Source organism: Ailuropoda melanoleuca, chromosome 6 (assembly GCF_002007445.2).
Source record: "Ailuropoda melanoleuca isolate Jingjing chromosome 6, ASM200744v2, whole genome shotgun sequence".
Classification (NCBI taxonomy): Eukaryota; Metazoa; Chordata; class Mammalia; order Carnivora; family Ursidae; genus Ailuropoda; species Ailuropoda melanoleuca.
Genome location: NC_048223.1, coordinates 53,478,867 through 53,495,185, shown reverse-complemented (window position 1 = coordinate 53,495,185; position 16,319 = coordinate 53,478,867). Strand labels below are relative to the sequence as shown.

Here is a 16,319-nt window from a genome sequence, read left to right as displayed (position 1 = left end):
GGAAAGGAGGGAGCAGCCCATGCACAATTCGCAGTGCTTGCACATACCAGTTTTTAAATGTTAAAACATTTGTTTTCAGGGCATCTGGATGGCTCAGTTGGTGGGGCGAGCGACTCTTGACCTTGGGGTTATAGGTTTGAGTCCCATGTTGGTGTAGAAATTATTTAAAAATAAAATCTTTAAAAAACTTTGTTTTCTCCTGATTTACTAACAATGTATGCTTTAAAACAGAAAAATGAAAACAACAAAGTACACTAAATAAACAAATTAGGGAAAGCCCAGGAATGGAACATAATGCTTTCATTAAAACCGATGCTGACGAAAATATAACAAGTCTTAATGTTCATTCTAAACCAGAGAATCCCACTAGGTTCTGAAAAAAGGGATGGGTTTTTAAGGGCTGGTCTTTTCCCAAAGGAAAAAAAGAGCTTACTTTAACTCAGTTTCAGATTCTCAAATGTATCTTTTGATTAAAAACAACAAACTGGTTCTGACTTATCTGTTGTCAAAGCAGAAAACACCTGCCTGGGCCATCAAGCAATTAAAAGTCTGCTCTTGTTCCTGCCACAACAGAACGTGTGACTACGAGCAAGTAAGGTAAGTGAAAGAAGACCCATTTCCTTCCCACCCTATCCCACCCCCATCTTTAAGCAGAGCACAGATAGGTGAGACTCAAAGACCTTTCCTGCAATACCATCTCGGAGTCTATCAGATCGGGACAGAGGGGGCATCAGCATTGGACTAGTTGTGCTGTAGTGAGCAAGAGGCTCAGAATCTGGGAGTGGAGGAAAGATGAGGGACGAAGGAGGTAGTTTCCTTTTCTGTGGCTAGGAAGCCCTTCCTTCCACATGATGCCTCACAGCTCCCTAACAAGCAGTACCTTCTGTTCCTTTTGGCATCCCCTCCTCTCCCAGCCACAGCGGACACCCCTCCTGAAAGCTAGCCCACAGCGTCCACCATCACCCAGTCTGAGAGAATCTGGCTATGATCGTGGTTCTGGCAGGAGGACCCAAACTGCTTCTGACTGAGGAGTCGTCTTTGCCCCTTCCACTTTCACTGTGGATCTCTACAGAGGTCTGCGGCCAACTGACTGGCGTCCTAGGTGGGGTCTCTGCTCCCAGGATCCCCCTTCCTCCCTCACAAGAGTTGCCTTGTTCCAGGAAACCTTGGCTCCCCATCCAAGATCTAAAGCTCTTGGACCTTCCTGTCACCCTAAATCACAAGCTGGACCTTCTGTAAATGTAAACGGCTGCTACCGAGCACACAGGCAAGGCCGTACGGCGTCAGCGGGACCTGGCTGCTCCACTTGGGTGCCAGGCTCACAGGTTCTTCAGAAACAAGGTCTGGACCCCTGCAGCTGCTAGCTGCTGGGTCCGCCTCGCGCGCAGGTTTGATGGGGGACAGAGGATGAGACAGGGCAAATCCCCCTGCTCGTCAGCCACCTGGGGTCCTGTCACCTCCCTGAGCCCGGTACGCGGTTACCAGGGGACGCGACACTGACCACAGGTGGCCAGGAGGACGAAGAGGGACCGTGAGTGAAGAAGAACACGGTTCCCCCCCCAAGAGGGAAGCGCCGGGCTACGAGCGCCCCGAGGCCGGTTTCCGCCGGTCTTACCGAGGCCTCGGCCGACCTCTCACGTCGGAGATGAAAACACCAAGCTTCGCTCGGTAACAGCGCTGGGACGTGCTGGTTCGCATTCGATGCATAAAGACGGAGCAGGACTCACCCCGAGCACAGGACCTTCCTCTTCCTCCGTCACCCGCCCCTCCCGCGCGGAGCCTCCCGCTTCACGGGTCACCCCCGCCCAACCCCCGGGGGCTCACCAGCCACGCACCCCCGCCTGCGCCTGGCCCTGAGCCGCGGGAGCATCCGGGGCCGTCTTCTCGCGAGGCCGCGGCGGCCGACGCGACCTAGACGGGAGGGGCGCGGCGCACATGCGCAGAAGGCCGGGAGCGACCCGCCCCCTTCCCGCGTACCGCTTCACAGCGCGCCCTAAGTTTTCCAAACCCCTGGCGCCACCTCGCTGGAAAACGGCCTTCAGACAGGGGACGTTGGGTAAAGCTGCTCGAATTAGCCAATAAGGTACAAACAGGAGACATACTGATACTACAGTTTTATTCGTTGTTTATCCGAAGTAAACTGTACGTATTTAAATACATACCTATTTCATTAATTATATTTCCCTGATGGATTGGCTCTCCTAGCAGTTCCTTGTTTTGCAGAATGCGCTTGCAGAATTCCTTCCAGAGACAGTCTGTGTTGCGTTTACATTGTAACATATCTTAAAGTTGTCCTATCTCTCTCATTTCGTTCTTCGTCCTTCTGGACATTCATTGGTGAGAAAACATATTCCATTTAGCATTATGAGTGGTTATCCTGGCATGAAGTTAACACTGGGAATTGCTCTTCAAATTTCGATTTGTTTAAATACATAATACCATCTTTCATGGCATAACTTGCCTTTCCCATTCTTCAAAATTACGTTGGATCTCTTGATTGACTTTTAAAAATGTCCACTGACAAAAAGAAAACATTATTATTATTATTATTATTATTATTTTTGCCAATTTTTCCCTTTCTCTTTGACATTACACATGATAATTCACTTGTTCCCATGCTGGAAAAGCATTTAGTGACATTTATGTAAAAAAAAATAAAATTCTACAAGAGGTGAAACTCATTTCAAAAGACAGTCATGGCAAGTACAATAATGATTATCCACAAGTCAATTTATTTTTCTATTTATAAGTAATTGTTTTCCTTTTTAAGAACAAGTTTGACACGAAGATTTCATCAATTCTTCCTTGGATGCTTTCAAGTTCCATTGAACACTGGAATATTTAATAATACTTTTTACTTTTCTTTCAATTTCCATAATCCTGTTGCTAAAAAGATACTGAAAACTATGAACAAGAATTAAGGAGATTAGCTTCACTCAATGGATTATTTAAAAAGACAACAAGAAAAAATAAATAGGCAACAAGAATATTGGGACCTTTTCTTGAGAACTGATAAACGATTTCAGTGCTCTAAATAAATAGGACTCTCAACTGTGTTTGTTAAAGAGAGCCAATGGATGCCTGAATGCAAGAGAAGTGAAGAATACTGAATGCAAAAAAAAAAAAAATCACATAAATCCTTTAGTCACTCAACCCAAACAGCATAATTTTGAAGTAAGGGAACAATTACTTCAACGTGTACAGAAAGAATATCAAAAGCTATTTGAACAGCAGATATAAGCAGCACAGCCAACATCTTCCATAAAATCATTCATGATTTGTTTCAACTTGGAAGAAACATGTCTGCACCTTTATACAAACATCCACCAAAATTTGTATTAATATTAACCCACCAAAAGGAGCACAGAAGCAAAGGAAAATATTCATTTTCTGCATTGTAATTATTTAAATCCATAGCTATGGTGAAAAAAGGTGGGGCATTTAGGTCATCAATAATCTCTGTAATCATAAGTGGAGCTATTATTTTTGTTGTTGATTTCATCCTGGCACTTGAAATTCTGATTGCAACTTCAGAATCAGAAAACACTTCTGTCTGCAGTATGTTTGAACAGTCTATTTAAGCTAAGAGACTGATGATGATATGCAACAGACAGGGTACTCACAACCTCTCCTGAAATTACTGCATCTCAATCTGAATTCCTCGTAATCATAAATTTATTGTGTCACTTTCTATAGCACTAGTTGAGGAAATAATACCTCTCTTATGTTTAGCTGTTAGTATATGCTGGTTTATACTTGACTGCCATTTTTGCATATGGGACAAAAAGCTTCAAAGGGAAATTTTCCTTTCTTAATAAATGTCCACTTTTCAGAAAATTCATTGCACAATTTACACTTGCATTTTGGCACTTTAGGATTCAAATATATGCAGATAAAAATAGATAATAGCAAACACTACAAAAATTGAAATGGCTGATAATCTCATGACTGCATTAGTGTGTCTGTCACAAGTTGGAACTCATAACTAACCACAAACGGGTTGAATCATTGAAAGCACTGCAAACTTGCAAACTAAAAATATATTGAAGTATAAAAGCCATCTATGAAAAGCCTACTGCAAACATTATTCTCAATGGGGAAAAGCTGGAAGCCTTTCCCTTAAGATCAGGAACACGACAAGGATGCCCACCCTCGCCACTATTATTCAACATAGTACTAGAAGTCCTTGCAACAGCAATCAGACGACAAAAAGGGATAAAAGGTATCCAAATCGGCAAAGAAGAAGTCAAAACGTCTCTCTTCGCAGGTGACATGATACTCTATATGGAAAACCCAAGAGAATCCACTCCCAAACTATTAGAAGTTATAGAACAATTCAGTAATGTGGCAGGATACAAAATCAATGCCCAGAAATCAGTTGCATTTCTATACACGAATAACGAGACTGAAGAAAGAGAAATTAGGGAATCCATCCCATTTACAATAGCACCAAAAACCATACGTTACCTTGGAATTAACTTAACCAGAGACGTAAAGGACCTATATTCTAGAAACTATAAATCACTCTTGAAAGACATTGAGGAAGACATAAAAAGATGGAAAAATATTCCATGCTCATGGATTGGAAGAATTAACATAGTTAGAATGTCCATGCTACCCAGAGCAATCTACACTTTCAATACTATCCCGATCAAAATACCGAGGACATTTTTCAAAGAACTGGAACAAATAGTCCTTAAATTTGTATGGAACCAGAAAAGGCCCCGAATCTCCAAGGAACTGTTGAAAAGGAAAAACAAAGCTGGGGGCATCACAATGCCGGATTTCGAGCTGTACTACAAAGCTGTGATCACAAAGACAGCATGGTACTGGCACAAAAACAGACACATCGACCAATGGAACAGAATAGAGAACCCAGAAATGGACCCTCGGCTCTTTGGGCAACTAATCTTTGATAAAGCAGGAAAAAACATCCGGTGGAAAAAAGACAGTCTCTTCAATAAATGGTGCTGGGAAAATTGGACAGCTACATGCAAAAGAATGAAACTTGACCACTCTCTCACACCATACACAAAAATAAACTCCAAATGGATGAAAGACCTCAATGTGAGACAGGAATCCATCAAAATTCTAGAGGAGAACATAGGCAACAACTTCTATGACATCGGCCAGAGCAACCTTTTTCACGACACATCTCCAAAGGCAAGAGAAATAAAAGATAAAATGAACTTATGGGACTTTATCAGGATAAAGAGCTTCTGCACAGCCAAGGAAACAGTCAAAAAAACTAAGAGACAGCCCACGGAATGGGAGAATATATTTGCAAAGGACACCACAGATAAAGGACTGGTATCCAAGATCTACAAAGAACTTCTCAAACTCAATACACGAGAAACAAATAAACAAATCATAAAATGGGCAGAAGATATGAACAGACACTTTTCCAATGAAGACATACAAATGGCTAACAGACACATGAAAAAATGTTCAAAATCATTAGCCATCAGGGAAATTCAAATCAAAACCACACTGAGATACCACCTTACGCCAGTTAGAATGGCAAAGATAGACAAGGCAAGAAACAACAATTGTTGGAGAGGATGTGGAGAAAGGGGATCCCTCCTACATTGTTGGTGGGAATGCAAGTTGGTACAGCCACTCTGGAAAACAGTGTGGAGGTCCCTTAAAAAGTTAAAAATTGAACTACCCTATGACCCAGCCATTGCACTACTGGGTGTTTACCCCAAAGATACAGACGTAGTAAAGAGAAGGGCCATATGCACCCCAATGTTCATAGCTGCATTGTCCACAATAGCCAAATCATGGAAGGAGCCGAGATGCCCTTCAACAGATGACTGGATTAAGAAGCTGTGGTCCATATATACAATGGAATATTACTCAGCTATCAGAAAGAACGAATTCTCAACATTTGCTGCAACATGGACGGCACTGGAGGAGATAATGCTAAGTGAAATAAGTCAAGCAGAGAAAGACAATTATCATATGATTTCTCTCATCTATGGAACATAAGAACTAGGATGATCGGTAGGGGAAGAAAGGGATAAAGAAAAGGGGGGTAATCAGAAGGGGGAATGAAACATGAGAGACTATGGACTATGAGAAACAAACTGAAGACTTCAGAGGGGAGGGGGTGGGGGAATGGGATAGACTGGTGATGGGTAGTAAGGAGGGCACGTATTGCATGGTGCACTGGGTGTTATACGCAACTAATGAAGCATCGAACTTTGCATCGGAATCCGGGGATGTACTGTATGGTGACTAACATAATATAATTTAAAAAATCATTAAAAAAATAAATAAAATCTAGTTTGTCTGAAAAAAAATATATTGAAGTAGTGTTACCATTTAAATGGACGGGGACAGCTGTCCTTAGAAAGCCTGCTTGCAAGGCTGGCCCTGTGGCTAGTATCTGGGAACTTGACTTTTGAAAAGGCTTGGGAGCTTGGACTTCTGAAGTGTTCCTACCAGTCTACCTGATAAGAGTGGCTTACTGTGCCTAAATTTCTTTGTGCAAACAATATGGTTTATGCTGAACATGTACTTTCCTTCTGAGAATCTGGAATTTTAGTATATGCCAGGCAGAGTGACATACATAATCAGTGTCCCATAAAACTGTGAGCATAGGGATTCTAATAAGTTTATACAGTAGACAACATTCCACATGTGCTATCACAGTTCATTGCTGAGTTATTAAGCACATCCTATGTGACTCCACTGGGAGAGAACACTTGGAAGCTGATTCCTGGTTTCCTCTGGACATTGCCCAAGAGACTTTCCCCTTGCTGAGTTTGCTGGAATAAATTTTAGCTATGAGTATGACTATATGCTGAGTCCTATAAAACTTCCTAGCAAATAACTGAACCCAAGGATGGTCTTGGGAATCGCCAACACAATTGACATCAGAAGTGGGATTATCTAGGACAGAACAGCACGGACTCACTGAAATATGGCTAAATCATTTTTTTGTCAAGGAAAAAAAAAAAACAGAGCTGGACAGTAGTTAAAGCCAAAAACAAACAAACGGATTTTATTCAGGACTATTGCTTGCAGTAGGGAAAAAGGGATCTCAGTATACAGCCAGGCTCACTTCTAAATATAGGATAGGCAGTAGGAATTTATAATCAAGGGGGTCAGTGGATGTAAAGTACTAAGAGAAAGCATCAGGGTTAAGGAGGACTTTGGCTAAATCAACCTAACAAGAATCTTGCTAAAGACAGGCCAAGGTGATCAGACATCACCTGGAGGATGGTGGAGGATGAAAAACCGATCAGATATCCGGAGTGATCAGCTATGGAGGATGAAGGGTTCTGGTTAAACTGATTTAGCCAAGAAGGCTACCCAAACAGTGGGAATCAGAAATTGCCAGACTTGTCATTTGGTCTCCAATTGCCTGTACCCCACCTTACATGCTTACTCCGCCGATATATTCAATTTCAGCCAACTTCAACTCACAACACCACCATTGCCCCAGGCTTGCCTTCAATTATATGCCCACTAGTTTTCCATTCTAATTGCTCCTCAAGGAGTAAGCTAGAAGTCCATTTACTGGTCCATTTCCTGGACCAGAATTTGAAGAGGAATTGTGTGAGAAGACAATTATGTCTCTCAGTATACCCTCCACCACCCAGAACATGTCAGGGACGTGAAAGTTCTATTGAATGCCTTTCCCAAGAGCCCAGAATTGTGTATTTTGAGAAGTTAAATGTGTGCTTTGGTTACTACTAGTAATGTCTTTTACTTTGAAGGGAAAGAGGAATGTCCTGGCAAATCCTTGTATCATAGTGTTAGTATGTATAGAGACGTATGATTTTTTTTAAAGATTTATTTATTTTGGGGGGGGGCAGAAGGAGAGGGAGAGAGTCTTAAGCAGACTTTACCCTGAGTGTGGAGCCCAATGTGGGGCTCAGTCTCACGTCCCTGAGATCAAGACCTGACCCCAAAGACTGTGCCACTCAGCCACCCCGAGATGTAGGATTTTGATTTATATTTTTAATTCATATTTATATTTTGGGTATCCATGAGGCAAGAGATTCCCAGAGTTCTTTACTTTGACGGGGTCAACTCTTTTTTTTTTTTTAAGATTTTATTTATTTATTTGACAGAGATAGAGACAGCCAGCGAGAGAGGGAACACAAGCAGGGGGNCAGGGGGAGTGGGAGAGGAAGAAGCAGGCTCACAGCAGAGGAGCCTTGTGGGGCTCGATCCCATAATGCCGGGATCATGCCCTGAGCCGAAGGCAGACGCTTAACCGCTGTGCCACCCAGGCGCCTGACGGGGTCAACTCTTTAGCAATATCTCAGGAGTTCATAATAAATGTGAAGACAGGACCATTTTTTTGGCAAAAGCACCCAGTGCTAAAAAATTACCACCTGAAGTTTGGCCAGTTTTGTTGACCTTTGGGTCTCATCCTTTATCAAAGACTTTCTGACTAAGGGATGGATACAGCAACATCCCACTGAGTTACATCATTTTTTATGATGAATGGTAGTTCCAACAAACTCCTATTGCTGTTCATTTGGCTAATCCCAAGGGACTCTTCAGGCAGCTCACGGGTCTTGAGGAGAGGTGGCCTCCTCTTGTACCACAGGATCTGGCAATGGACTGAGGACAGGGGAGGCCACCCCACCACTGCAGGTGGATTATGCCAGAGATCCCAGGTTCGGCTCCATTGTGTATTAGAGGCATTGGTAGCTAGTGAAGTTTGTGAGGTGCTGTTTCCACGACCCAAGTATAATGGGCATCTGGGTGTGGAGAGCCATAGGTTTAGGGTCTGTGAGAGCCTTTATCTACAAGATACCCTAGGAAATAGCCAGTAATTTGTTGTTCTAATGATGTATAGCATGAAGCTAAAAGGTGCAGTCTCTTCCATCAGAAACTCTTGGGCAACTTAACTTATGGCCATAATGAGTGATCCAGAGACTCTAGGAGGCATGACAAGAGGTTGTCAAAGCCTCTTTAGTGAAGGAGTTTCTGAGAGCATTCACAAGAGTGCCTGCTGATGTTAATATGGACAGATTTTAGAGGTTTTTGGCTGGAGAGAGCCCCACTTGACGTGAGTTATTTGTAAGAAGCAGCAGCAGTGACAGTAAGCAAAATTTATAGATGAAGACTATGTTATCACTAGAACCACCCGCACCCCCCAAGATGGAAAGATATTGGATTTGTGTGTCAAAAGAATATCCTCGTAGAAGAATGTCATCAATGTCATGCCATACCTGTGCTGCAATGTCAGCCACCTGGACAAAGGGTGATGCAGTTAATATCTTGTCTGCCAAGATTGAGCACAATAGCAGAACCACTGAAGTATGCTATGAGTGGTCTGAAAAAGGTGTGTTGTGTCCTTTGGGAACTAAAGGCAACCTGCAGCTGAGAGGTTATTAAAATGGGCACTGAATAGAACATGCTGGCCAAGTCTGCAAGAACAAACTACTAGCTGCTGATTAGAGAGAATCAGTAATTTCAACAATATTGGATAGTAAGTGTGAGGGCTGTTATGGACTGAATATTTGTGTCCCACAAACATGTTTACTTAAGACCTAATCCATAGTGTGGCTATGTTTGAAGAAAGAAGTAATTAAAGTCAAATGAGGTCATAAGGGTGGGGTCCTGAGCCAATATTGTGACCTTATATGAAGAGAGACCAGACAGTGAGCTTTCTCTCTTTCTCTCCCCATGCCAACACCCAAGAAAGCCACGAGAGGACACATCAAGAAGGCAACAGTCTGCAAGCCAAGAAGAGAGCCCTCACTGGAGACTGCACCCTACCAGACCTTGATCTTGGACTTTCCAGCCTCCAGAACTGTGAGATAATGAATTCCTGTGGTTTAAGCCACCCAGCCTGTGCTACTTTGTCATCGCAGATTGAGTAGACTGATACAGGGGCCCTAATGGATGGGACCACAGGATTCAGGTTGTAGTGATTCACCAGGAGGCATCCCTTATATTTTCCATGTGTAAGAACAGGCAAAACTGGGGTGTCACACAGAAAAGTAGTGGGGGTAATTGGTCCTTTATCAATTAGGTTTTATATAATAAGTTTTAATCCTCTAATGCCCCGTTTTAGCTTACATTAGCATATATTAACGATTTTACTGGGGTCCATGGGTTACCATTTCATCAAGCCACTTTGTAAGTCCTAAAGATCTACTTTAATTTTAATGTATTATTTATTGAGTTAGAGCATCTATGCCTAATATGGGATATTTTAGGGCAATGGGTGTTACAACTATGGAAAATTTCGGCAAGGCTACAGTGAAAGTAAAACATACCTATTTTCCCTCCATTGTTTGGTTAATATCCTAAGATTCTAGTAGATATGATGCTTAAATTTAGCAGCATCCCCGGTATAACAAATAATTTGAGACCCAGTGTTGATGAAGTCCACAAAGTTTTGTCAATGGGTGCATTTTAGCAAATACTAAAGTTAATTTAGAACCTACATTCAAAAGAAAATCAGCACCTTTTTTATCTTTCTATTTTATAAATCATTTTAGTGTAGAAATTTTGGACTTTCAATTGGGTCACATTATGGACCTCTGTTTTAATAGTTATATATTTTATATACACATATGTAATTTATTTATATATTTATGTTAAAATATCATATATGTCACTTATTTAGCTGTCTTTTATTTTCTCCCCTCTATCTAGGGATTTTGTTTCTTTCCACCTTTTTTCTGTTTTTGCTTTTAGCTGCCTGAAACCATGGTTTTTAGACTACGTGTCTGCTGAAGGACAAAGGAGAGGAGGAGGGAGCACCGTGGTGCCAAAGGCAGCACCTTCTACCTGCGGTAAGCCCTGTCTGCAGTATAATGAGAGCCTTTCCCCACTTCTCACTCTTAAATAAAAACTTTTAGAATGATTTGCATCTCTGGTTGGGTAAATTCACTTTCTTTCTTTCTTTCTTTCTTTCTTTCTTTCTTTCTTTCTTTCTTTCTTCCTTTCTTTCTTTCTTTCTTCCTTTCATTTGTTTTTGTCATCTGTTCCTGTCCTTTTTTTTTCTTGTTTTTCCCCCTTTCAGATGCTTACCTGATAAACTCCTGGTGGTCCCTAGTGGCCTTCCTTTCAAGACTGTCCCACTTGATCTCAAAGAGTATGGGGATTACATGCAAGAGAGCAACAGTGGCATCAGCTTTAGCTTTCAAATGTTTTGTTTTGAATATAAGACCGTTTGTTTGCTAATAAGCAGCAGCACTTAAGAGAGCCCATACACAATGATCAAGTATTTTATAATTTTTTGTTAATTAGACCACATCCTTGGGGTTTGGGGCAAAGTCAGAACAAGATATTCCTTTCCTTTCAACTTTTTCATTGAACATTGAGCCGCTGGTCTCCACAGATGGGCCCTCTTACATCCTGCTGGGTCTGGAGTCAAACTGACAGCACCAAGGCAGACAACAGCTGGAGTTTGCAGCAGCATAACATTTGTGGGGAGCTGTGCTCTCTGTGGGACAGGCATCCACAAACCAATAGTTGGTAGGTCCTTTCAGTGTAAGAATACCTAGTCAGGCAGTCTCCTGCTACCTGATGAGGCAAGCTAGTGCGTCTTTTGTATACAAGGAAAATAAGGGCAAATAATGGAGCAGTCCCTAGGCACATTGGCCTGGAGGGTCAACAGATCAAGCGTGCCCATCAGGTGAGGGTGGAAGGGTAACTGTTCCATTCCCCTTAGAGGGGACCTTTGCTCAGTATGGTGGCCAGTTACCCTAAGCACCCTGGAGACCTCATCCAGACCAGGTGTGTCTGTCACAAACACGTAGGGACCAACTGCGGACTGCTTTGCCCAGACTACAGCACCCTAGGCTTGGCAGCTGATCTCTCTTCTTGAGCTCTGACACCACTGAACTGGATCATAGAGCCACCCAACAGACACAGCACAATGTGGTGCCCACCAAATCACAAGTGTGCTGACATCCAGCGGTGTGCTCCCAGCAGGATCTGCTGTCTATTGATCGGTTAGTAAGCCAAAAGCATTCTAGAGACATGCCATCCCTGTCTGTCACTGAACCACCCTGCTCACTGCACCAGTTATCTTAAGATAAACCAGGGATTTGTTCTAATCAGGTATGATAAGATGACAGAAATGACGACAACTGCCTTTGAAGGAAAACTTTATTATGTACAATTTTCAAGAGGAAAGAACACACCATACCATGCAGGGCCACCCAGGGAAGCACCAAGGTCAGTGAGGAGACAGAAGTGAGAGAAAATCATGGATGAGAGCCTTTATTTCCATAGCAGTAGGAAGTTCTTAGGTGGGGATGTGCCCCATTGGGCAGGAAAAGAAACAGATTTAGGGTTTGTGATGGGAGGATAATATGATTTCTGTGCACCTGTGGAAACACAGAGATGGTATGAATATAAAAGACTTTAGCCGTTAGCCTATGGATTTTGAGATGCCAAACCATCAGTTACAGACTATCAAGAATGATTATTACAGGAAAACATCAAACTCAATAGAATAAAGCCATATTGTTATCTCATGTAATTACATATTGAGATAAAACTCAACAGACACAGGAAAGTACTCAACAAAATCCAGCACCCTTTCATGACACAACACACAACAAACTGGGAATAGGATGGAACTACCTCAACCTCCACAGCTTAATAAAGGCCACTGATGAAAACCCCAAGCTAACATCATACCTAATGGTGGAGGATTGAATACCTTCCCCTAAGGGAAAGTAAAATCTTGAATTTGGACAGGGTGGTTTGTTTGCCCAGTATTCCAAAAAGTAGAACATTAGAAGGAGGACAATTTACAATTTAGTGTCTCTTATCTGACTAGTGTATGACCATACAACTTCAGCTGATCACGTCAGGAATTGCCAGACTCATCCTATCTTTATAACTAAAATTGTTAAGGAAATATAATTAAAAACAAAATCTTCTCCAAGCCTAGAAAACATCCACTCAGGCAGAAGACAAAGAAAGCTTTATTATTGAATGATGTGATACATATCACAGACAATCCAAAGACAGAAAGAAATCTCACCTCCCCTTTTTTGGTGCAAAAATATAGTTTTATTACAGCATGAGGACAGGACCCATGGGCAGAAAGAGCTGCCTTTTATTTTGGTAACCCCCCTTTTTGAGAGAGAGAAAGAGTGGGGGGAAGGGCAGAGGGAGAAGGAGAGAGAGAATCTTTTTTTTTTTAAAGATTTTATTTATTTATTCGACAGAGATAGAGATAGCCAGTGAGAGAGGGAACACAAGCAGGGGGAATGGGAGAGGAAGAAGCAGGCTCATAGCAGAAGAGCCTGATGTGGGGCTCGATCCCATAATGCCGGGATCACACACTGAGCCGAAGGCAGACGCTTAACCAACTGAGCCACTCATTCACCCCTCACTCTTTTTTATAGCCAAGCAAATACAACCCATTTTACATACATGTTGTCAAGATAAACAATAACTAGTCCTCAAGTAAAAGGATTTGAGAGCATCATTTATCACACATTGTTTGCCCTAAATTTACCTGGTAATTGGAATGACTGGCTGTGTTAGTTTATTGGTTTTTCAATAAGTAAAAAAACCCCAAACTTCTCATATCTTTATGATGGGAGGTAATTTTGCAACTTGCATCAAGGCACCCACCACCAAAGACACTCTCCTACCCTCTCACAGAAACTGGGAGACATAAGTGCTAGCTCCCCTGACGTTTACATTTCAGAGATGGTTCTGAGGTCCTTGAGAAAGACATCCTAGGTTGTAAAACTGCCAAGAGACATTTAAAAAGATTTATGTTCATTCTCAAAGGGGCAGAAAAAGAATTTACAAGTTTACAAAAGAAAATAGATATCTCTTCCTTTTAGAGGAATATTAAGCCTCTTATTTTTAATTTGTATTTGTCCTTAGACCACTCTTCCCGCTTATAGTTAATATTGTCCTGAAGGTCCTAGACAGGGCAATTAGGCAATAAAATAGAATAAAAGTCATCCAGATTGGAAATAAAGTGGTAAAACTATCCCTATCTGCAGACTATGTGATCTTATATGTAGAAAATTCTTAGGAACCTGACAAAAAATATCAGAACTGATAAATGATGGCAACAAGTTTACAGGATACATGATCAACATATTAATATCAAATGAATTTGCATACATTAGCATTAAGCAATCCAAAAACAAACCAAAAAGTTCTTAGAAATGAATTTCACAGAAGGAGTGTAAGACTTCTACAATGAAAACTGCAAGACTTCTACAAGAATGTATAATGAAAATTTCAGTGAAAGATTTTAAAGATCTAAATAAATTGGAAATCAGGAGTAATGTCAGCAAGATGGCAAAAATGAAGTTCTAGTTCTTGTTCCTTCACAGAAACACCAATTTAACAATAACCCATGGCTAAAAATACCTTCAGACAAGCTCCAGAATCTAGGTGAGAGGTTAAAGTACATTGGTGGAGCACAGAAATAAACAAACAAAACATATGGGAAAGGGTGAGAATAACAGTCTCACTATACCCTCATCACCCCTTTCCCAAACCCACACAGTATAGCACCAAAAGAGTCCCTCAGCCCATAAGTTCTCCTGTAGAAAAAAAGAGAGCAAAGCGAGTATCCAGCTTCAGTGCAGACCCAGCACTGGGCCCATTTAACCCCAGACCCAGCCAACCAGCCCACCCAGAGTTTCTGGTCAGACTGACTTGTATAGGGCTACATTGACAATGCAAGTCCATAAGGACTGGGAAAGGTGACAGCTTCTTTAAACGTACAGACACCAACAGAAGGCTATAAGGATCACAAAAAATTAGGGAAACATACAACCACCATAGGAACAAAATGAAGTTCCAGTAATCAACCCTAAAGAAATGGAAATCTATATGCTACCTGACAAAGAATTCAAAATAATGATCTTAAAAAAGCTCAGTTAAATACAAGAGAACACAGGCAAATGAGATCAGGGAAACAACAAATGAACAAAATGAGAACTTCCACAAAGTCATAGAAACCACAAAAAAGAACCCAGCTGAAATTCTTGGAGCTGAAGAATACAAATATCGTACTGAAAATTTCAATAGAAAGCTTCAACAATAGACTCGATCAAGAAGAAAGAAGTCAGTGAACACAAAGCTCATTTTAAATCATCCAGAGGAACATACAGAAAAAAAAGAAAAAGAGTGAAGAAAACCTATAGGACCTATGGAATACCATCAAGAAAACAATATACCTACACATTATGGGAATCCCAGAAGGACAAGAGAAAGAAAAAAGCAGAAATACATTTCTGTCCGAGAGTGGGGAATAAATCCAGCAAAAATTCATGGAAGGGGCAGCATTTTGTCCTTACCGGAACAGACAACTGCATACAGTGTTGCCTTCTTTGCATGCCATGCTTCTGCCAAAACAACCATTTGTGGACTTACAGAATGTCTTATTCACTGTCATGGTATTCCACACTGTGTTGCTTCTGATCAAGGAACTCACTTCACAGCAGATGAAGTGAGGCAATAGACCCAGGCTCGTGGAATTCACTAGTCTCACCATCTTCTCTACCATCCTGAAGAAACTGGCTTGAATGAATGGTGGAATAGCTTTTGGAAACTCAGTTACAATGCCCAGTAGGTGGCAATACCTTACAGACCTGGGCAAGTTCTCCAAAAGGCTGTATATGCTCTGAATCAGTGTCCAATAAATGGTGCTATTTCCCCCATAGCCCGGATTCACAGGTCCATGAACCAACGGGTGGAAATGGGATTGGCACCACTATTACCTCTAGTGACTAGTAGCAAAATCTTTGCTTGCTGTCTCCATGACCTGTTCTGTTGGCATAGAAATATTAGTTCCAAATGGAGAAATGCTTCTACCGGGAGACACAACAATGATTCAACTGAAGTGGGAGTTAAGACTGTCAACGTGGCCAATTTGGGCTCCCCATGCCTTCAAATCACCAGGCAAAGAAGGGAGATACCGTATTGAGGTGACTGATCCTACTAAAGAAACTAGACTGCTACTACACATTGGAGGTAAGGAAAAGAACGTCTAGAATACAGGAGATCCCTTGGGTCATCTCTTAGTACTAGCATGCCCTGTAATTAAAATCAATGGAAAACTACAACAACCCAATTCAGGAAAGACTACTAATGGCCCAGAACTTTCAGGAAGGAAGGTTTGGATCACCGCACCAGAGAAAGAACCATGACCAGCTGAGATGTTTGCTGAAGGTAAAGGGAATAAGAAAGGGTAGTGGAAGAATCTCATTATAAAGACCCACTGTGACTGTATGATCAGTTACAGGAATAAGGAATGTATTGTCAGAGGAGTATTTTTTCCTTACTTTGTTAATAGGTGTATGCATATATCTTTAATTAAATATATATATATATATACTGAATAC

At 41.5% G+C, this 16,319-nt stretch overlaps 1 protein-coding gene across 1 annotated transcript in view; it reads right to left on the bottom strand.

Moving 5' to 3' along the window:
• Positions 1 to 16,319, bottom strand: part of LOC100477285 (zinc finger protein 33B) — a 96,051-nt gene that overhangs the window by 17,110 nt on the left and 62,622 nt on the right. Inside the window, exon 6 of the mRNA XM_034663565.1 lies at positions 1,825 to 1,911. Within this exon, the coding sequence (XP_034519456.1) occupies positions 1,825 to 1,911 (87 nt within the window). The remainder of the gene's footprint in view (positions 1 to 1,824; positions 1,912 to 16,319) is intronic.